Source organism: Giraffa tippelskirchi, chromosome 2, assembly GCF_054371585.1.
Source record: "Giraffa tippelskirchi isolate mGirTip1 chromosome 2, T2T-mGirTip1v1.2.pri, whole genome shotgun sequence".
NCBI lineage: Eukaryota > Metazoa > Chordata > Mammalia > Artiodactyla > Giraffidae > Giraffa > Giraffa tippelskirchi.
In genome coordinates this window covers 73,260,361-73,282,046 of record NC_137276.1, presented here as the reverse complement: position 1 = coordinate 73,282,046, position 21,686 = coordinate 73,260,361, and the positions used below count along the sequence as shown (strand labels likewise).

The 21,686-nt window shown below is 42.8% G+C and overlaps 1 protein-coding gene across 8 annotated transcripts in view; it reads right to left on the bottom strand.

Annotated features, from left to right (window-relative positions):
- LOC145537959 (uncharacterized) overlaps nt 1–21,686 on the bottom strand; it is a 475,282-nt gene that overhangs the window by 245,887 nt on the left and 207,709 nt on the right. For all 8 annotated transcript variants that reach the window (XM_081569004.1, XM_081569007.1, XM_081569005.1 and 5 more), the window contains one exon: nt 2,767–2,840. Coding sequence is in view for 7 of the 8 variants with exons in the window: in XM_081569010.1 (XP_081425136.1) it covers nt 2,783–2,840 (58 nt within the window). In the remaining variant the exon portion in view is untranslated. The remainder of the gene's footprint in view (nt 1–2,766; nt 2,841–21,686) is intronic.

Sequence of the window (21,686 nt, the reverse complement as noted above, 5' to 3'; positions counted from 1 at the left end):
GTGTATTCATCCTGCCTGGATATTTCCATTGACAGCGGAAGCAAGGCAGGGACAGCTGAAAAGGATTACACTTGTGACCCTTTCCCAGGGAGATCCCAAAGTTGAAGCTACTTGGAGCCTCACAGCTTGTTGCCATTTTGCCTTAATTTCTCTGGGTAAGCAGTCATGCTGAATGAATTTGTGATTCACTTAATAAACACTTGGGAGAATGATTTTTTGCTTCCTTGAGCCATGTTTTTTAATCTGGTCTACACCACCCTCCAAAATATGAAAGCAAAAAGAAAAAGAAAAAGAAAGCCTTAGAAAACCAAATGACTGGCTTTTCTCAACATGGGTGAAGAATGTTTCCATCCTGTTTGTGTTATTACGGAAAAGAGTGTGCAGCAGTGGGATGGGCACTAAATTAGGTGTCAGTCCTACCTGGGGTGACAGAGAATTACTACATTTCAAGTGGCTCAGAAAGTGTAATAATGTCTAGAACTATAAAGTCATATTATTATTTTCTGTTTGGTGAGCCTATCAGACTTCAAAATGCTACCTGACTAGTATCCCCAGAACATCACTGTATAGTTAAGAAAATATTTGACAAGGCTATCTAAAGTGTTCACCTTAGATATGTATTTTTTTTTCCCTCATTCAAAAATTGTTACACACATCCATGTGGTCTAACCACTGCATAGTCTCTTTTAAAAAAAACAAAACAAACAGAAAATATCTATTCTATTTATAATGAACTGAAGGATTTGCTTGGCCCAGTCAGCTGACTTGTTATACTTAGATGGACCTCAGCCAACTTGATCTGGCTCCTTTTCAGGTGAAATATCCAGATGGCCCAAATAACCAGCTTCTGCAATTGTTCAGTTGTTCTGCATGGAGAGGCTTAGTTTTAGGCAAATCATATAGCATGTTAATTTTAACACTTTATTAATGTTCAACAGGAAAATAGACTTCTCTAACAGGAGCTCCAAAACAGCTCTTCCATTTCTCGCTGGAGACCTGACTTCTCTTACAAGAACATGTTTTAGTTTATAAAGAAGGGCCATGTGCAAAGTCTTTTCAATGCTCTGTGCAGCGCAACTTTATAATAGAGATCATTCTGTTGACAGAGCATATTGTATACAAAATGGAGATAGGTTCAAGTTCAGGGCTGCTGCCTTCACGATATCATTCTCTGTATGTTTATGTATTGGTACATATCACTAATCCTGTAGTAAACCGGTTGTTCAAGGATACTATAGCATTGCCAAATAGCCAAACAATGTTTCACTCTAAGTTATAGCCCCTGAACTTGATTACAGAAATTCATTATACATTTCTCATACCTATTTCACTTAAAACAGTAGGAAAGAAAAATTAGAATGTTTCTCATGTCATGAGATTCCTATGTGAAAAATTTATCTCTATATATGCAATAAGGTGTTGTGGACATGGCCTTTCTGTACAAGGAATGTTGTTGGCCTGCTTCATATATATTTGCATTGGTTCTGAAACCACAGACGTATGGTGCTGAGAGCACATAACGTGCGTGCTTTGTATGGCTGCTGAAGCATTATTTAAACAACCACAGTGAGGTGGTTTCAGTTTGACAGCTACAAAATGTATTACACATTATTATTAGATCACTTTTGTTTTTGAAAGATGCTTAAACAATCCCCGAGAATTCACCAATTCAGACTCTGCTTTAACTTTGCCTTTCATCTACTGCTAAGAGCTCTTTCATTTTATTTCCTCCTGTGTAAGATCCTTTTTCTCCCATCGTAGCCTTTTTATGATTTTCACTTTTCTCTGCCTGTCAACCCAGTTGTTCACTGAACATTCTTCCAAATTTTTTGCACTAATTGTACAGTGTAGTTGTAGTGGGGAAAGGGAAGTACTAGTAGTAAATAATATATGTTAAATTGTAATAATAGAACAATAGCAGCTATAGTGGAAATACTTTATTTTTTGCCTTCTTAGTATCCATTCTTCCTTCTGAAAACAGCTCCTCCATTTCTTGCTGGAGACCTGACTTCTCTTATGCTCAGCCTACATGGACAGAGGAGCTAGGCCTGGCCAGCTGGAGCAGTACACCCTGTGGCCCCAGTGACTAACTCACTGCTGGACATGTGATCCAACCAGGCCAAAGAAACACCATTCCAGGGATTTCAGGAGACTCTTGGAATCTCTTCTTCCTGTGGTTGCTGAGCCAGGAGGATGTCTCAGCATCCACCCTGCCATCTCATGGGGGACAGTCTGAGGCTGAGATCAATCAGAGGAATAGAGAGCCCAGTGACTCAGAGAAAACCAAGAGTGAGGACCTCGGATAAACTCTGAGATCCAGATTGGGCTTCTGTCACTTAAACTAGAAGAATCCTGACTGGTACAGGATATAGTACTTATTGAGCACTGCTTGTGTGTCAGGCACAAAGATAAATGCTTTACCAGCTGTCCTCTCATTTAAGCCACAACAATAGGTCTGTGTTTGTTCTTATTGTACAGACAAGAAAACAGAGATTTAAAGAGGTTAAGAAACTTGTCTGAGGTCATACAGATGTTTAGGAACACCAAAACCTCTGAACTGATAATATTCATAAGGCTGATTTTAGCAAGATAGCCCTGTGACATCGACTCAGAGAAATACCCAGATTGGAGGGCTGCTGTTCCCTAGACAATGGAAGCACTAAATTGAAAGCATCAATCTACACATATTGGGGCTTAGTCTGTACTGAGCTGGTCTTGTCAGAACTGACCATAGATGAAATGAAAGCCAGACAAAATTCTACTCACTTGACCGTGGGGCTTGTTAGAATTCTCCACAGCGATCAGGAGTAAGGAAGTGAGGACAGTCAGTTCCAAGGCCTCTGTGAAGAGACAGTATGAACGTCAGGCTATGTGTGTTAGTTACTTAACGCCCAGAAGAACTAAGTTGCTTCCAGAAAAGGGTCTTAGGATAGCCCCAAATGGGGTTAAGTGGCTGGTGAGAGGATGAGGTAGTGGTTGACCCCAGAGTCCATTCCAGCCAGCATCTGTGGCTGCAACTGATTTGTCATGGTCTGGCCCAGGACAAGGTGAAGTCATTGTGGTTGAAGGTAAAAAATGATCCAAGCATGTTCCAGGCTGTGGCCTGTTTGCCCCCTGATCCTTCCCTTGCCCTTCCCTGCTTCTCAAGGGGACTGGCCCCTGCAGGTTACCTTTCCCAGGTCTGTGTGTTAGTTGGCATTGCCTGGGTATAGGCAGTAGTAGGCACTGATGGGGTATTGGTGGGGGGGAGGGGGAACAAGGGTTAATGAGGGCATTTCTTTCCCTCATTCTCTGTCTCAGACTCATTCTCTGGCAACAGCTGGGTCTCCTTCATGGCTCCAGCCCCAAGACAGACCCATCATGTTCCACTTGTGTTTATCAACCTCTGGAAAGGCTGCATTAGTCCCTTCAGCCTGGGGGCTGGTAGAGGCTTCTGCTAGCACTGTCCTCTGCTGCTGTCTTAGCTCCTCCATCACCTGTAACCAGTTCCCTGCTGTAAATGCCTGTAGTGCTTCCTGTTTCTCTGGTGAGCCAAATGTCTAAAATACAACTGTTCCTGAGGGCAGTGACCTTGCATTTGTGTACCCTCATGTTCAGTTCAGTTCAGTTCAGTCGCTCAGTCGTGTCTGACTCTTTGCGACCCCGTGGACTGCAACATGCCAGGCTTCCCTGTCCATCACCAACTCCTGAAGCTTGTTCAAACTCATGTCCATTGAGTTGGTGATGCCATCCAACCATCTCATCCTCTGTCTACACCCTCATGTAGTATGTGCTTAAAAATAAGTTGGTTACTTAATTAGTTTGTTTGGACTCCCTTGCCAGCCCAACCCATCATTTGTACCTTCTGCTTTCACAGGACTGCTTTGCAGAATCAGAGATCTCACTTCGAGGCCTCATTGTAATGGGCTGGCTGGTCCCGTTGAGTTCCTACTTACTCCTTTGCAGGCTGCTGGGAGCTAAGTAACAGGCGGCTTTCCTGAAAACCTTTTCCATCTTCTCAGTAATCATATTAAATATCTGATTTTGCGTGGGCTAGTCAGAGAAAACATACTTCCCTTTTCACTAAAGACAAGCGTCTCAGTGTGACTCGCTGCAAATTTTTTTTCCCCTAATTTAAGAGACAAGTTTGATTTCCCTTGAAAACAGTGGTTAATGGACTTAGAATACTAATTCCCATTTAATGCAGCAAACTTCAAGAGTAGGCTTTCATCTGAGCACAGGTAAATCACAGAATTCTTACATCATGGTACTGAAAAACTCCCATAATTAAATAAAAAAAACATTTTTTTAAGCCATTTCTTCAAAGTAAAGTCAGCTTGAATTCCTTGCTTGTACCTGAGTCTGGAAATTTATCTTCAGCTGCAACTTATAAAAGTCTACCCTCACCTCAGAATGCCTTGTTTCTGATACAAACCTTTCTTGACCAACAACCCCTGCCTCAGAAGAAACCTAGGAGGTCCTGCCTGGGCAAGTGTGGTCAGCGGCACAGCTGACTGGAGCTGACTGAGCCAATGATGCTGCTTTGGTACAGTGCTTTGTTGGCTGTATCATCTGCATTGGGGTTGGCCAGAGTGGGAGGACTTTGGGAGTATCCACAGGAAGTAGATATTTCCTGACCAGCTCATCCCTTTCTTACTCTCCAGCATTTTCTTGTCTACAACTAAAATGTTTTGCCTTGTATTTTCCTGCCTAAGGCCTCTTGAGACAGTGGGTGTTTTTTTTTTTTTCTTTCATTTCTCAACTTGCACCAAATGTGTCAGGAGTGAAGTCCATAATGCATAGATCTTGGCCCCAGATCTTTTAAGGATGTGGCCTCTTTGTTTCTGGCTTCACAGTAACCGAATGTATCTGCAAGTATAACCCTTTAAGAAATTCTGGCTCAGAGCTTCTGTAGAAATGAGAACCCTATTAAGAGGAGACTGAGAAGACAAACCTGACAAACGGCCCCCTTTCGATGAACCAAGTAAGAATAGAAGAGAGTGAAAGCCATCGAGAGTGGCTGTCCAAGGAGAGGACTAAGATGAAGCATCCTCAGTCTCTTCCTTAGTAACCAGACCTAGCTCTCATTTCACCTCAGAACTAGGTCTTCTGGGCAGGGCCACCACATCTAGTCAAGAGATCAACTCCACGAAGCACCATCCTCATAAATTCTAAAATTACACAGCATGCAGTCTGCCCCCAACTGTACATGATGCCCTACTGGGGAGTAAGGCTTCCTAGGTTTCTCTTGCTACACCTAGACCGAAACCTACAAGGTCTGCTCTCTTTTAGGCCCAGCTGTCTCTCTCTGTATAAACTATTCCTGTTAGGCCTCAGTTTCTTTGCCTTAAAAAAGAAGGGGTGATTCCTACCTCAGAAAGCTTTTATGAGACCAAATGAGCTGGCAAAAACAGGGACTTACATTACTTCAGGAAAGTATTTCCTAAAGACAATGTAGTATTATTTTCAAGTTGGCACTAACAAAATTAATCTTTGGGAACGAAAATTTTACTCATATGAGCTAAACTAACTTATTCCATGTGCTGGGACAACCACGGAAATTAGCAAGGGCTAATGTGTTCAGGGTCCCCAAGAAATGAGGTAGACTTCAAATCATCCCTGCTTTAGAAAATTATGGATATTATGGGTCATAAATGGCCTTGAATTATTATTACCCCTCTGTACTAATACAATCCTTGAGTTGACTGAAACTTTCATTATTGTTAGAGTCAGCTTCATTAGGAAATGCTGTCAGCTACAAGAGAAGGTTGTTTTCAAGTACCAGATGGGTTCAGAGAGAAGAGATGGGGAAATAACGCAAAGGAAAAGATGCTCATGGAACCAATGTGTTTCTTGGGAAGGAGCAACTGGGTTGGCTCTGAAGGAAGATTCTGGGAACTTAGAAGCAGACAAGACAGACGTGAGAAGATGCATGGCAGAGAAAAAAGTTTGGTATGTTAGTGGAATATTGGAATGGGGATCATGCATTTGGGGAGTGAAAGATACTGGTTAGTGGGGTGGAGTCATCACAGACCACAGATGGCTAGGAAAGCACCATGGGGCCTGCTTGGCATTCAGACACCACTAAATGTGTACTTTCCATGGTCATCAAACCAAGCATGTGGGGAAGAGCCTGTTCCTTCGCCTAGGTCAGAACCTTAGAGAATCTTAATTTTTTTTTTTTTTTTTCTGCACGGTCTGGTGCTTCTCTCTTTATATAATTTCTCATGTGGGGACACAAACTGCTTTGTCAAATAAACAGTCCCTTCCTCAAGGGGTGTTCAGACTGGAACTTATTTTCAAAAATGTGTTTGTCTCCCAGCAAAAAAACACAAATTGACCATCCTCAAACTGGCTTAGAAAACAACTTAGAAAACAAAGCAAGTTGCTGCAAAGTATCTGTCACTGATAATTCACACTGACACCAAAGTTCGGTTTCTTTAAAAACTTAAGCCCTTAAACCCTCTTTTCAAGTGGCACTGAACATTTAGTCAGAACAGAGACCTCCCTGAAATGAGAGCACTAATTTTCTGATGCAGCATCTGTCTCAGGAACATACCACTGCAAGCTCCACAGCATGGACTTCCTAGTGACCTTGGTCCAGTCCTCAAGGGTGAGACCACTGAGTCTTTCCAAAGTTCTCTTCTCAGGGTAGGTAATGTATGGGGTATGAGTTTCAGCCAAAACTTTGCTGGTTGCAAGAAGAGGAGACTCAACCAAGTATACATAAATGTTATAAAGATATTGAGATGCCATTAAACAAATTTCAGCCAGTCCTCAATGGAACTCAGCTTGAAACTGGGAGCCATCAGGGAGAAGGCCGCTTCTCTGTCTCTCTGGAGCTGCACAATCCTTCACCTGTTTTCCTCTGTGTTTGCTCCATTCTTTACCCCTCGACATACTTTGATTCTCATTGCTCACAGTGGTTAGGTTCTCTAAAATTGACACAAACATCAAATTAGCAAACAGGGAGCCATGATTCCCAAGGGAAATACAGGACTAGGTTCCTGTGAGCCTCTGGTAACAACACTTCTGCCAACCAATCAGTCTATAACCGTGCTTTATGTGTATTTCTGGTTTAAGGCACCTTATCACTGATTTATTAACATTGAATTCACAACCAACAGCACTATAACCTGAACAGAAGCTTATCTAATACATGTATTTTTTCTGGAAGGAGCATCACAGCCTTCTTGAGCTTAGGAACACAAGACAGTGCTTCAGGACTACACTACACTTGGGATTCATTTTAAATAGTGACATCACCAATAAAAAGCACAAAAATGGGAAAAACGTGGCACTAAAGAAACTGTGGAAAGGACACTTTCTTATAGCAGGAGAGCTGAAACAAGAAGGTAGAGCATCTCCTCGTTCAAACTCAGCTGGGAATGCTGCGTTGGGTGATTCAGATTTTTCACCACTTTGCTTATGTCTGCAAATAACTGCAAAAGCACTGCAGGCACTGATTTGGGGGGTTACAAATAAATTTTAGCAAGTAAGCAAACGCACAAATAGGGAACACGTGGATAATAACGATCGCCGGACTGCAGCTTCTTCTCTTGGCTCAAAGCTTCCTCTTCCCCATACCTTCTGCTTTCTCTGTGGCTTTCACGTCCCCAGCTCCAGCTTCAACCTGGACCCACAAGGTCTTTCCACTATTACTATGGCTAAATGTCTCAGTTGCTTCAGGTCTCTTTGTCAACATCCACCCGCCCCCCCGCCCCCCCCGCCCCCCCCGCCCCCCCCCAAAAGAATCTGTGTGGCCTAGCCTGGCCTTTGAATTAGTTTAATTTGGATTCATTGGTGTCATCTGTGGTCCAATCAACTACAGGCAGGTACAGTAGGTGTGTGCTGTTTAAACTCTGTGACTCTTTGCAATCCCATGGCCTGCATCCCCCCGCCAGGCTCCTCTGTCCATAGGATTCCCAGACAAGAATATTGGAGTGGATTACCATTTTCTCCTTCAGGGGATCTTCCCGACCTAGGGATTGAACCTGCATATCCTGCATTAGTAGGCAGATTCTTTACCCCTGAGCCACTAGGGAAGCCCAGTGGGCATGTGTTAGGGAAGTCATACAGTACATAGACTCCTTCAGGCCCCAGTGTGGGGCTTATTGAACTGTCACTGGCAAAGTCCACTGAGGTTCCTGGAGTGGGGGATGAGGGAGTAAGGCGGTGGGAGGGTATGATGTGGGGGTGGTAAAGGGAATAAGATGGAATCTATGTGATAAGAGAAAGTCTAACCTCTTCTTTCGTGCTTCGTCTAGTTTCACTTGCCTATATGGTGTCTTGTGCAGAAGCCTTGCTCCTGATGTTTCAGACCAGAGTATGTCCAGAGTTCCCAGTGTTGCGAAAGGGCCACGCTGACACCTCACCTCCGCAGGCAGGTGCACGGAGAAGTGCTGCCATGCCTGGCACTCAGTTCAAGGTGGCAGCAGCAGTGGGCGGTGCACAGACTCACTGCGACCCGCACGTAGGTCTGTAGTGCTGTGGGCAGCGCATGCGCTGCGAGAACTCCGAGAACTCCGAGAACTCCGTCCCCTCCCTGCTGAGGAGATCCCTATAAAGCAGCTCCGCCCCCGGCCTGTGGGGAGGGCGTGGATTCTAGAGCTCCAGCTTGCAGCTCTCCACCCTTGACCAAAGAATGAAACTTTGTTTCTGCATAGAACTTGGTCTCTTTCTGTTGGCATGAGTGACACGGGGCAGGAGGACCCTTCTTGGGGCCTGATTGACTCAAAAGGTGAAGTCGCTCAGTCATGTCTGACTCTTTGCGACCCCATGGACTGTAGCCTAGCAGGCTCCTCCATCCATGGGATTTTCCAGGCAAGAGTACTGGAGTGGGTTGCCATTTCCTTCTCCAAAAGGGTCAGTAACAAAATCAAAAGCAGAAGATGGAGATAAAGTGGCTACTTTTCTGATATATTCTAATCTCAGGAGTACCAGGAAATAACCTCTTCTCACTTTCACTCCGAATTTTCCCCAGATGCTTAAAATTTCCTTCACAGGGACAAGGACTCTTCGTGGTTGCAGATGGGTCTTAAAATGCAAAAATATATTGAAAGTGTTAAGAAAAATAAGGTTGATTCTCACAAAGGTATAAACGGCTAATGATAAGTCATTTTTTCTGAAATCAGGAATTGCAGAAGATATGAAAGGAAGATGCACTTCGGAACAGAAAGCAGCACATAAAGAGTAACTAGAGAGCTCTCAGGGGAAATGGCATCTGAATCCTAATTTTACCTGGGCTGGAGTTTGCTTGTGTGTTTCGTTTTTGTCTTCTTGCCCAAACACCCCCCCCCCACCCCCGTCCCCCAGATTGTCTCAGTGAAGGGGAAAAGCTGGTGCAGGATTTAGTGGTCCATTACTGTGCCTGTGGGACACTTTGAATGAAACCTCAGAGCAATCAGGTCTGAACTTTTCTAAACAGCACCAACTATCTCAGCAAAAACTCCAAACTCACATATCCAGCGATCATGGAGCTGGACAGAAATTCAGTTAACAGGACTCTGCCTCTTTAAATGCCATTTAACAATTGTCATTCTCCTTTCATTTGAGCTTTCTCTTATAATCTTATTCCAACTCCAGTGTATCACAGTATTTCTTCTAAACAAACACAAACACAGATAAACCTAATAACAGCTCTCGTCCAAAGATGCCAAAATTTTCTGCATCTCATGACCCCAGAAAGGGTGGATGAGAGAACAGCAAGACAGAAAAATCACCCTCATGGAGGCAAGGAGATAGGAATTTAAAGATACACAGATGTAAATGGCACATGGATGGTCTGGGGTGGAAGAGAGGGCTGCCCACCAGGAAGGGAGGCGACTGGAATTCAGGGGAGGTGGTTTTGAGGCAAAAGAATGGAAGCCGTAGAAGCAGGTGAATGATTTCTATTCTATTGGGTAGATAAAACTACTGCAGCTTTTGAAATGAAGAATGATACAGGAGAACCAGTGTCTAAGAAAATTTGTTCCTAGAGAAGTGGGGTGGTTAAGGCTATGATCTCAAGAACTGGAGAAATTTGGAAGCCACTACAACTGGGAATTAACCAAGGGCTTAAATCCAGTGTCTGACAACAGGCCTGGCTCATAACATTATCCAAAGGTCTCATAGATTTTAAAGCTAGAACAACATAGTGAAAAAAAACTGTTTCCTGGTATGTCACTGTTTGGTATTGCTTTACCCAATGTAAGTGATGGGATATTAATGTCACAAAAGCATATGCCTTCTTCCTATAACACATCATGCCTCCCCACCAAAAGCTTTTCTCCCCTCTTTTCCCCTATTTTCCTGATGTCATATTCTGGCACCCTAAAAGGGTGGCAGGAGATTATATAACAGTCTGAAGTATTACAGAACATAAGACAATAAATAAGCTATGTAAATTGTGAAACATGAGTCATAACTCTCTTTGTTCTACATCTTTATAATTACATTTAAAAAATTACATGTTTTCCCTTCATGATAGAAATCTAAAACAAAACAGAATTGACAAAAACCTCTAAGTGTCCTCACAGAAAAACCTGTTTTATCACATCATATTATGCCTTGACGACTGCTTTGGAAATAATAGGCAACATTTTTGAGAGTCTATTGTGTGTCAGGCACTCAAAACCATCTACTTCTACACCTGTTTAGAGATGCACGCGTGGGTGCTTAGTCTTGTCCAACTCTGCTGTCCCATGGACTGTAGCCCGCCAGGCTCCTCTGTCCATGGGATTTCCAGGCAAGAATATTGGACTGGGTTATCATTTCCTTCTCCAGGGGATCTTCCCAACCCAGGGATTGAACCTGTGTGTCCAGCATCTCCTGCACGGCAGGCAGATACTTTACTGCTGAGCCACGGGGGAAACCCATTTTAGAGATGCGAAAGAAAGTGAAGTCGCTCAGTTGTGTCCAACTCTTTTGACCCCATGGAATGTAGCCTACCAGGCTCCTCGAACCATGGAATTTTCCAGGCAAGAATACTGGAGTGGGTTGCCATTTCCTCCTCCAGGGGATCTTCCCAACCCAAGGGTCGAACCCAGGTCTCCTGCATTGCAGGCAGATGCTTTACCGTCTGAGCTACCAGGGAAGCTTTTAGACATAAGGAAACTGAAAATAGAAGGTTAAGTGACTTATCCATGGTCACCCAATTACCAAGTGTCAGAGCCAAGACTTGAATTTAAGGGCTACTTCTGTCCAAAGTCCATGCTCTTACCCATTATACCATACATCTCCTGTCTCCTGTGAGAGCAGGATCCTCAAGAGACCAACAAAAACCAGCCTAGGGTTGGCCATCTGCCTTGCAACAGGCTGCTATCCTGGATGCCCCTTTTATGTTGCAAATGGAAACTTCCTGCTACAAATCTCCAGGCGTTACCAGTATCTTTCTTCTGCTCACATCCTGATCTTTGAAGAATAGACTTTGAAGCTCCTAGGCGAAAGCCACAATCTACTCTTGATAAGGAAAGAGAGATATTAAAATATAAAATAGTAGCAGGTCTTGTGGGAGAGTATTTGTCCTCAAATTAACTCTATAAAAAAACATCTAAGAACAGGTTTGGAGCAAAAAGAATGAAACCAAAACTTGATAGAGATATAGATGACTAAAGGGGCTGAAGCTAATCTTGAAACTAAGGATTTAAAAGTCTTACAGGAGAAAAGATCTTATGAGGCTCCAGATAAGAGTTAAGTTTTAGGGACAAATATTCTGTTTAAATCAGACTGGGCTAGGTGATGAGATATAGTGACAAAAAGACAAAGTCTCTGCCTTTTAGGAGTTTACAGATTGATTATAGAAGGAACACAAGAATATAAAAGGTCAGTTCTGAAGCTTGATTGAAAATAAATATTCCTGGTTAAAAGATATAATATAATGATTTCAATAGATTCAGAAAAAAATTCAAAAAATATATTATTCATTATTAGAAACAAAAGAAATAACTCTCGGGAAACAGGAATAAAAAGAAACTTCATTTGAAAAAGGATATCTATTAAACCCATCCAAAATCGTATTTAATTCTGAAGTTTTATAAACATCTTTATTTAGTTTAGTAATAAAACAAGTAGTCATGTATGGATATGAGAGTTGGACTATAAAGCAAGCTGAGCACTGAAGAATTGATGCTTTTGAACTGTGGTGTTGGAGAAGACTCTTGAGAGTCCCTTGGACAGCAAAGAGATCAAACCAGTCAATCCTAAAGGAAATCAGTCCTGAATATTCATTGGAAGGACTGATGCTGAACCTCAAACTCCAATACTTTGGCCACCTGATGCGAAGAGTTGACTCATTGGAAAAGACCCTGATGCTGGGAAAGATTGAAGGCGGGAGGAGAAGGGGATGACAGAGGACGAGATGGTTGGATGGCATCACCAACTCAGTGGACATGAGTTTGAGTAAACCCCGGGAATTGGTGATGGACAGGGAGGCCTGGTGTGCTGCAGTCCATGGCGTCGTAAAGAGTTGGACACAACTGAGCAACTGAACTGAACTGAATAAAACAAGAATGTCTTCTACCACAACTACTGTTCTACATTGACTTATCAGTCTTAACCAATTGACTGTAGCATACCAGGCTCCTTGGTCCATGGCATTTTCCAGGCAAGAGTATTGGAGTGGGTTGCCATTTCCTTCTCCAGGGGATCTTCCTGACCCAGGGATTGAACCCAGGTCTCCCACATTACAGACAGATTCTTTACCAGCTGAATCACCAAGGAAGCCCAAGAATACTGGAGTGGGTAGCCTATATCTTTTCTCCAGGGGATCTTCCTGTCCCAGGACTTGAAGCAGGGGTCTCCTGCATTGCAGGCGCATTCTTTACCGCTGAACCACCAGGGAAGCCCCACAAGTATTATGGGAATAAGTGGCCAAATTGAAAGTTCAATGAATTATCCTAGAAGTATTCCAAGAATCACGGTCATAACTTGGATTGGAACTGAAAATTCCTCGTTCTGAGCCTAATGACAAATCACCAGAGCTGGGAACATCAGCTCTGGGGCTGACAAATCCTTCCATGATGCAATCACTGAGGAAATGAGCTCCAACATTACACTCTTTTGATGCCTTTGGATTGCTATCTTACTCAGAAAAGAAAAGGTAGGTTAATATTATCTTCATTTTCAGCTAGAGAATGATAGCAAAAGGCAAATAGAGCAATAGTGGTATGTGCGGCTAGGGAGAGGCAGTGGGTAGAATGAAGGCCCACATTCCTCTAGAGAAACATAATGTATCACAAAAATCAGGTAGATAGAACAGAAAAGAGCAAACTCTTCCATTAAAAAATTAAACCCTGGGTGAGGGCAGAATTGGGAAGCTTATTAAAAATGGCTGTTCCAATTTCAAATGACCTTATATTTCATCAATGAGAAAGCATGAGTTCAAAAATGTTTGGAAGAGCAGGGTTTACTGAGAAAGGATTTCTGAATAGACATACACTTGGAAGAGTACAGACTTTCTAAAGTTATATACACCTTGTAAGGTACTTCATAGTTAACATTCTATTATTACTAAAAGTGGTATGGTTTGCCATGTGAAAAAAAATTTTCAAATGAAGAGGAATTAGAACCATCATGTTGACACATCCAGGAAAGGAAATGAGAACTATACAGTCAACTTTATGGGTGTTACTATTGGGATGATTCATATGGAAATTCTTTTGTAGTTTAAAAATGACTAAAAATCAGTAATTTTTATATCAGTTCAGTTTAGTTCAGCCGCTCAGTCATGTCCGACTCTTTTTGACTCCATGGACTGCAGCACGCCAGTCCTTCCTGTCCATCACCAACTCCCGGAGCTTGCTCAAACTCATGTCCATCGAGTCAGTGATGACATCCTACCATCTCATCATCTGTTGTCCCCTTCTCCTCCTGCATTAAATCTTTTCCAGCATCAGGGTCCTTTCCAATGAGTCAGTTCTTCACATTAGGTGGCCAAAGTATGAAATTTCAGCTTCAGCATCAGTCCTTCCAATGAATATTCAGGATTGATTTCCTTTAAGATAGACTAGTTGGATCTCCTTACAGTCTAAGGTCCATCTTTTTCCCATGAAGTGATGGGACTGGATGCCATGATCTTAGTTTTCTGAATGTTGAGTTTTAAGCCAACTTTTTCACTTTCCTCTTTTACTTTCATCAAGAGATTCTTTAGTTCTTTGCTTTCTGCCATTAAGGTGGTGTCATCTGCATATCTGAGGTTATTGATATTTCTCCTGGCAATCTTGATTCCAGCTTGTGCTTCATCCAGCCCAGCATTTCTCATGATGTACTCTGCATAGAAGTTAAATAAGCAGGGTGACAATATACTACCTTGACGTACTCCTTTCCCTATTTGGAACCAGTCTGTTGTTCCACGTCTAGTTCTAACTGTTGCTTCTTGACCTACATACAGATTTCTCAGGAGGCAGGTAAGGTGATCTGGTATTCCCATCTCTTTCAGAATTTTCCACAGTTTATTGTGATCCACACAAAGGCTTTGGTATAGTCAATAAAGCAGAAATAGATGTTTTTCTGAAACTCTCCTGCTTTTTCGATGATCCAAAGGATGTTGGCAATTTGATCTCTGGTTCCTCTGCCTTTTCTAAACCCAGCTTGAACATCTGGAAGTTCACAGTTCACGTACTATTGAAGCCTGGCTTGGAGAATTTTGAGCATTACTTTACTAGCATGTGAGATGAGTGCAATTGTGTGGTAGTCTGAACATTCTTTGGCATTGCCTTTCTTTGGGATTGGAATGAAAACTGACCTTTCCCAGTCCTGTGGCCACTGCTGAGTTTTCCAAATTTGTTGGCATAGTGAGTGCAGCACTTTCACAGCATCATTTTTTAGGATTTGAAATAGCTCAACTGGAATTCCATCACCTCCACTAGCTTTGTTTGTAGTGATGCTTCCTAAGGCCCACTTGACTTCGCATTCCAGGATGTCTGGCTCTAGGTGAATAATCACACCATCACGGTTATCTGGGTCATGGAGATCTTTTTGTATAGTTCTTTTGTATAGTTCTTCTGTGAACTGACCCATAGTCAGTTTCTCCATCCAGGAAGCTTCCATAAGCCTCTTATTCTTATCTATCAGAGGGCAGACAGGATGAAAACCACAGTCACAGAAAACTAAACAAACCAATTGCATGGACCACAGCCTTGTCTAACTCAATGAAACTATAAGCCATGCTGTGTAGGATCACCCAAGATGGACAGATCGTGGTGGAGAGTTGTGACAAAACGTGGTCCACTGAAGAAGGCAATGGCAAACCACCTCAGTATTCTTTCCTTGAGAACCCCATGAGCAGTATGAAAAGTCAAAAGGTTGTGACTCTGAAAGATGAACTCCCCAGGTTGATAGGTGTCCAATACGCTACTGGAGAAGAATGGAGAAATAACACAAGAAAGAATGAAGAGATGGAGCCAAAGCAAAAACAACGCCCAGTTGTGGATGTGACTGGTGATGGAAGTAAAGTCGATGCTGTAAAGAACAATATTGCATACAAACCTGGAATGTTAGTTCCATGAATCAAGGCAAATTGGAAGTGGACAAACAGGAGATGGCAAGAGTGAACATTGACATTTTAGGAAGCGGTGAACTAAAATGGACTGGAATGGGTGAATTTAACTCAGATGACCATCATATCTACTACTGTGGGCAAGAATCCCTTAGAAGAAATAGCCATCATAGTCAATAAAAGAGTCCGAAATGAAGTACTTGGGTGCAATTCAGTTCAGTTCAGTTCAGTTCAGTCACTCAGTCGTGTCCGACTCTTTGCGACCCCATGAATTGCAGCACGCCAGGCCTCCCTGTCCATCACCAACTCCCGGAGTCTACCCAAACCCATGTCCATCGAGTCAGTGATGCCATCCAACCATCTCATCCTCTGTCGTCCTCTTCTCCTCCCGCCCCCAATTCTACCCAGCATTAGGGTCTTTTCCAATGAGTCAACTCTTCGCACGAGGTGGCCAAAGTATTGGAGTTTCAGCTTCAACATCAGACCTTCCAATGAACACCCAGGACTGGTCTCCTTTAGGATGGACTGGTTGGATCTCCTTGCAGTCCGAGGGACTCTCAAGAGTCTTCTCCAACACCACAGTTCAAAAGCATCAATTCTTCAGCTCTCAGCTTTCTTCACTGTCCAACTCTCACATCCATACATGACCACTGGAAAAACCATAGCCTTGACTAGACGGACTTTTGTTGGCAAAGTAATGTCTCTGCTTTTAAATATGCTATCTAGGTTGGCCATAACCCTCCTTCCAAGGAGTAAGCGTCTTTTAATTTCATTGCTTTGCTTAAAAATAATTAATTCAAATTAATTTCATTGCTTAGCAAAAAATAAAGTCTGACACTGTTTCCACTGTTTCCCCATCTATTTCCCATGAAGTGATGGGACCAGATGCCATGAACTTAGTTTTCTCAAAACTGACCAAATGATCTCGATTCGTTTCCAAGGCAATCCATTCAATATCATAGTAATCCAAGCCTATGCACCAAAGTAATGTTGAAGAAGCTGAAGTTGAACGGTTCTGTGAAGACCTACAAGACTTTCTAGAACTAACACTCAAAAAAGATATCCTTTTCATTATCAGGGACTGGAATGCAAAAGTAGGAAGAGATACATGTAGTAATAGGCAAATATGGCCTTGGAGTACAAAAGGAAGCAGGGCAAAGGCTAACAGAGTTTTGCCAAGAGAATGCACTGGTCATAGCAATTTTATATGGCTCAACTTAATTCTGAACCACAGTTCAATTCCAATGATCCATATTCTAGCTATAGTATATTTTTAGCTGCTATTCATTTTCCTGACTGAAGCACTTCCTGGGCCCAATCACAGGGCCCAGGGTCCACCACATGATCCACGGACAACTTGAGGCTTCCTTCCTGCCAGCCCAGTTGAGAGACTACACAGCACCTTCCCCTCTCAACCACCATCACCATCTACATCAAATCGTGACTGCAAAAATATAACCATGATGGCATGTGGAATTAGCACCTCGTTTAAGCTGAGATTTTTGGAAATATTCAATTGTATTGCTTCTTTTGCTCTAAAAAGACCGAGATGTCATGATGGAGCTGCCAAACGTTTTCAGTTTATTAAATAAGACATTTCCTATGGGGCCTCCAAAGAATAGAGACCTCAAAATGCATATGTGTCCTTTTATATAAGCAGAGCCCTATCTGTTGCCTTTGACTCATGTAACAGAGAATTGAGCAACTGTCACATGCTCAGCACTGTCAGGTACACTGTGCAGATTCCAAAGCTGCTGAATTCCCATGTGGGTAAACAGACAAGATATATATCTAATGGGCTAAATCACATGAGTTGAAACTTGTTGTTGTGGGTTGTTTTTTTTTTTTTTTGGCAGTGCTATGCAGCTTGCAGGATCTCACCTGGGCTGACCAGGGATCAAACCTGGGCCCTTGACAGTGAAAGCGCAGAATCCTAATCACTAGACGGTCAGGTAATTCCCCTTTTTATCCCTCATGGGTTGAAATTTCAGTAGCAAAGCAATGCATTTGGGAATTCGTGGTGTAATAAAGGCACACATGCCAAGAGAATCCTAAGTTCAAAACAAGCAGATAGTGTTTTGAACTTAGGAGAAGAAGGATGCCTCTGTAGTTAGGGAAGTCTAGAGGTAAAATTTTAGCAGCATTTGAAGAAACAATAACATTTAGATAGGAGGAGACAATAGAGAAAAGACAATCTAGATAGAGGCTACAAGATTTTTAAAAAGCGTGGTACCAGGATAGCTTATGGGGATGATGAATGACGGTATCCATTATTTATTATGTGGGCAGCCAGGTGTCATCTACTACAGAGCAGTCACGTACAAATGATGGGTACCCTTATCATTTATTAGTCGGAAATCCACAATTTCAGAAAAAGGGCAAAGTTTCCTTTGTTCTTTTTCCACCACCCCTGATCTCATCTGACTCTCCCTTGGAGCTGAATCTGGGTGATTAGTATTGAATGGAGTTGGGAACTCCTCAATATTTTTGGCAGTGATTCCAGAAGAAAAAGCAGAAGTCACAACTAATTTTCCTGCTTTTATTATCTTTTTAAAGTACTAGATTTTAAGCATTAAAAATGTTGCATTCATGACTGATAACTTCTCTGGTGAATTAAACTGTCAAAATAAGTGCAAACTACTAAACAGTTTCAGAGAAGATTACAGAAGCCTAAGTTGGTCATTGCTTTCCTGTTCAACTCAGAAGCCATACCCATAGGTGGTTAGTGACTTCATGGGGAATGCTCCCTAGGGTATTTTTTTTAATATTTATTTATTGGCTGTGCTGTGTCCTAGCTCTGGCATGCAGGATATTTTAGCTGCTTCGTGTGGGATCCAATTCCCTAACCAGGGAAGGAACCCGGCCCCCCTGCATTGGGAGTAGCCACTTGGCTACTGGGGAAATCCCTCCCCTAGGGTATTTTTACTTTAAGAGAAGTCAAAGAGAAGAGGACAATGCTTATCAAAAAGAATGAACTTCTCATGACAGAATTTTAGGTCCTGGAGCACCTAAGTGGAAAGATAGTTTAGGACAGGAAATCTTTCAAATACCACTATATTCCAAAAACGACTTGAAGGGAGGTTAGCCCTCTTATGCCTTCTCACATGTAAAGGACTAGTCCTAGAACCTCCATTTGACCCATTTGACTTTCAAATACCACTATATTCCAAAAACGACTTGAAGGGAGGTTAGCCCTCTTATGCCTTCTCACATGTAAAGGACTAGTCCTAGAACCTCCATTTGACCCTGGACAAGTCTGGGGGGCCTATTGAGAGAGAATTCTGAGCCCCAGATTCCTCCAAGAGAAAATAATAATTTTGGCAGGTGAGCAAGTTATAGTCACAATGTAAGCATTGCTTGACAACAGCTAGCATCCGTGAGAAGAGGCTGGGTCGACTTGGAGAGGCAAGGTGGCCCAAGCCTAATTTTAGTGAGCTGCTGTCCCAGCCTCCCTCACACTGACATGGATTCACCTGGACATGGAGCATGCTTGCTTGTGCCAGGCCAAGAGTGGCTGGACTGCCATAATCAGACAATAGGATATTGAGCAGGACTTTTCGTGTTGTCCCAGAATTATCCCAAATAGCAGGCGCTCAGTACCCTTCCTTCTAGTGGACAAAATTGGAGTTACACATCCCCCACCAACTTACTAAACGTCTGTAGAAACAGCCCTGTCATCATCAGTGATAGATATTCCCCCCATAACACCCATCCTGCAGTCCACTCCTTATAGGCAGACTCCCCCCGGACAACACCCCACCCTGCAGTCTGCTACTCACAGGCAGATGCCTTGCAGAGGAGAAGGTATCAACAAGGGCCTCTGTCGGCCCTGGGAGAATCCAAGGGGCTTGCCTCATAGCCTTGTAGGAATGGTGTGTGTGTGAAGCTATTCCAGTGACCCCTTGGGATTCACCTAAGATGTCATTAAAGGTCAGAAAGTGTAACTGAAGGAAGTGCAGTTAATTGCAGCGACTGGGGGAAATACTGTTGTTCCATGTTAATACGTTATAGGATTTAGATGGTTCAATAAACTGGTTATAGTCATAAATCTACCACTGCACACTTTATTACATCCATATCACATACCACCTAAATAACATGTCTGAAACAACTCAAATGCAATTTCTCCTCAGGGCAGAATGCAGTAACCTCTTTAACAATAATCATTTAGGGCTCTCCTGATCTCTTTCCCCTTAACAAAACTACCTTGGGTTCCTTCATTTATACTACAGTATAAAAGACTTTAAAAGTTAATATTAATGCTTTGAGCAATCATGAGGGTGGGGAGGTAATTACTAGAGCCTTCTAGTTGTCTTTGAATTCCTAATTACAGTCTCTCACTGACATCCTGGTGGTCATTCTCAACCTTGAGGGCAGTCAGCAAGTCTAAGTAATGCCTGTCAGAGCCACTGGGTGGCACTGGCAGGCCTGATATGTGGGCAAGAGAAAGGAAGAAAGAAAGGAAGAGGCAAGGAGAGAGTCAAGATGGAAGGGTGGGGGTAGAGTGGGGAATGAGAGAGGCACAGAGATGAGAGAGAGAAAAGAGAAAGATAGAAAGAAAAGAAAAACTAGGCCACAGGGCAGCAACTGCCTTGTGTGTTTCTGTAAGCATACCTGACACAGAGCAATGAGTTGAGCCCGTTTTAGTCATCTTTACCTTCCCGGGACCTAGCTTGGTCCTTGGGACTCAGCTGATGTTCTGGGTGTGTCGACTGGTGGAATGAATACTGCTGCACCGAGGACAAGGTCCTCAAATGGAGAGGTTGAGGCAGTGTGTGTCTGAAGGCTCCGCTTATTGTTCCAGGATACCTCAGTTGAAAATTTGAGGAGTGGTGCCTCAGTTGGGTTCTCAATCAATGGTAAATCTTTGCTTGCAAAGAGACAAAACAAGGATATGGACACACAAGCACAGAGGTAAGATGATCAGGGGTTGACATTCTGTAAAGGGCTGGAAATAAGTATTTCAGCCTTTACAAGCTGTGCAGTGTCTGTCATAGCTACTCAGCTATGCCACTGTAGCAGGAAAAAAAAAAACACACAGCCATTGACCAAACATAAATGAATGGGTGTGGCTGTATGCCAATAAAACTTTATTCATAAAAACAGGCAGTGGGTCAGATTTGGCCCCTGTTTTGCCAACACTTCAGTGCTCTGGGTTCTAAGATAATCTTTCTGATTTCTCCAACCTTGCTCTCACATCCTATTTGATCCAAGACCACTTTCGGTACACAACTGTTCACTGGTTTCTCTTTGAATCTGTGTTGGCTTGTATGATTTTAGATGGTATACACTTTGGGGAAACCTAAGACCCCATAAATATGGCTTTGATGCACCATTAAGTATTCCTGTCTTCTTGTGTAATCACACTCAAGGGCTGTCTCAGGAAATATTCATACAAAAGACTCTTAGCTTTGAAATTCTCATGACATGCAGCTTTTGAATATTCTACAGAGGCATAGATGAAGCAATGTGATTAAAAGTTGCAGAATAGAAGTCTTGGGGAATTATATTGCTTCGGCTACAGTGAATCAGATTCAAACCAGCTTGAGAAAGGTCATTCTCAGCTCAAACTGTGAAGTAAGTAGAGTTTGTCTTTGGAAATTTATAGCCACATATTCTCTACCCCCTCCTTTTCCAGTATTCAGTGCCCTAATTCATTTCCTTCCTCACTCTCACTTCCATTGAGAAATTGATCCTTCACTTTACTAAACAGATTAATGACAGATTAACTTCCTTCCCATTGAGGGATGTTCATGTTTTCAAATGGTTAAGAGTACTACAACTGAGGGACACAGTACTAATGTGCGTGCTGGTTAAGTTCAGATATCCTTAGAATAACTGCTCCCCAATAGCCCCTCTTCTTTTTTAAGTTGGTCTAAGCCTGTCTTAGCTTTCTTACAAGCAGAAAAACCTAGAGGACCCGGTGCCCCAAACCCTTACCTTCTCCCCTCAAGATCCTGTTTCTTCCCAAGCCAGTAATAACCAATGATCTCTAATAGGTATCATCGCTCCACAGACAGGGACTCTCTGCGGTAGGGCCTTATCTCAGAGGGCTGACACTAAGGCGTTAGGGACAGGCAGGCCAGCAAGGGAAAGATTTGGGGGGTGCGAGGACAGTTGCAATGCCCCTTGGATGACCTTGCAGAAGCAGCTGCTCAGAGATTGCCTATGTGTCGCTCCAGGTCTGTGGTAAGAATTCAGTCCTGGAGAAAATGACAGGGATCTCATCACA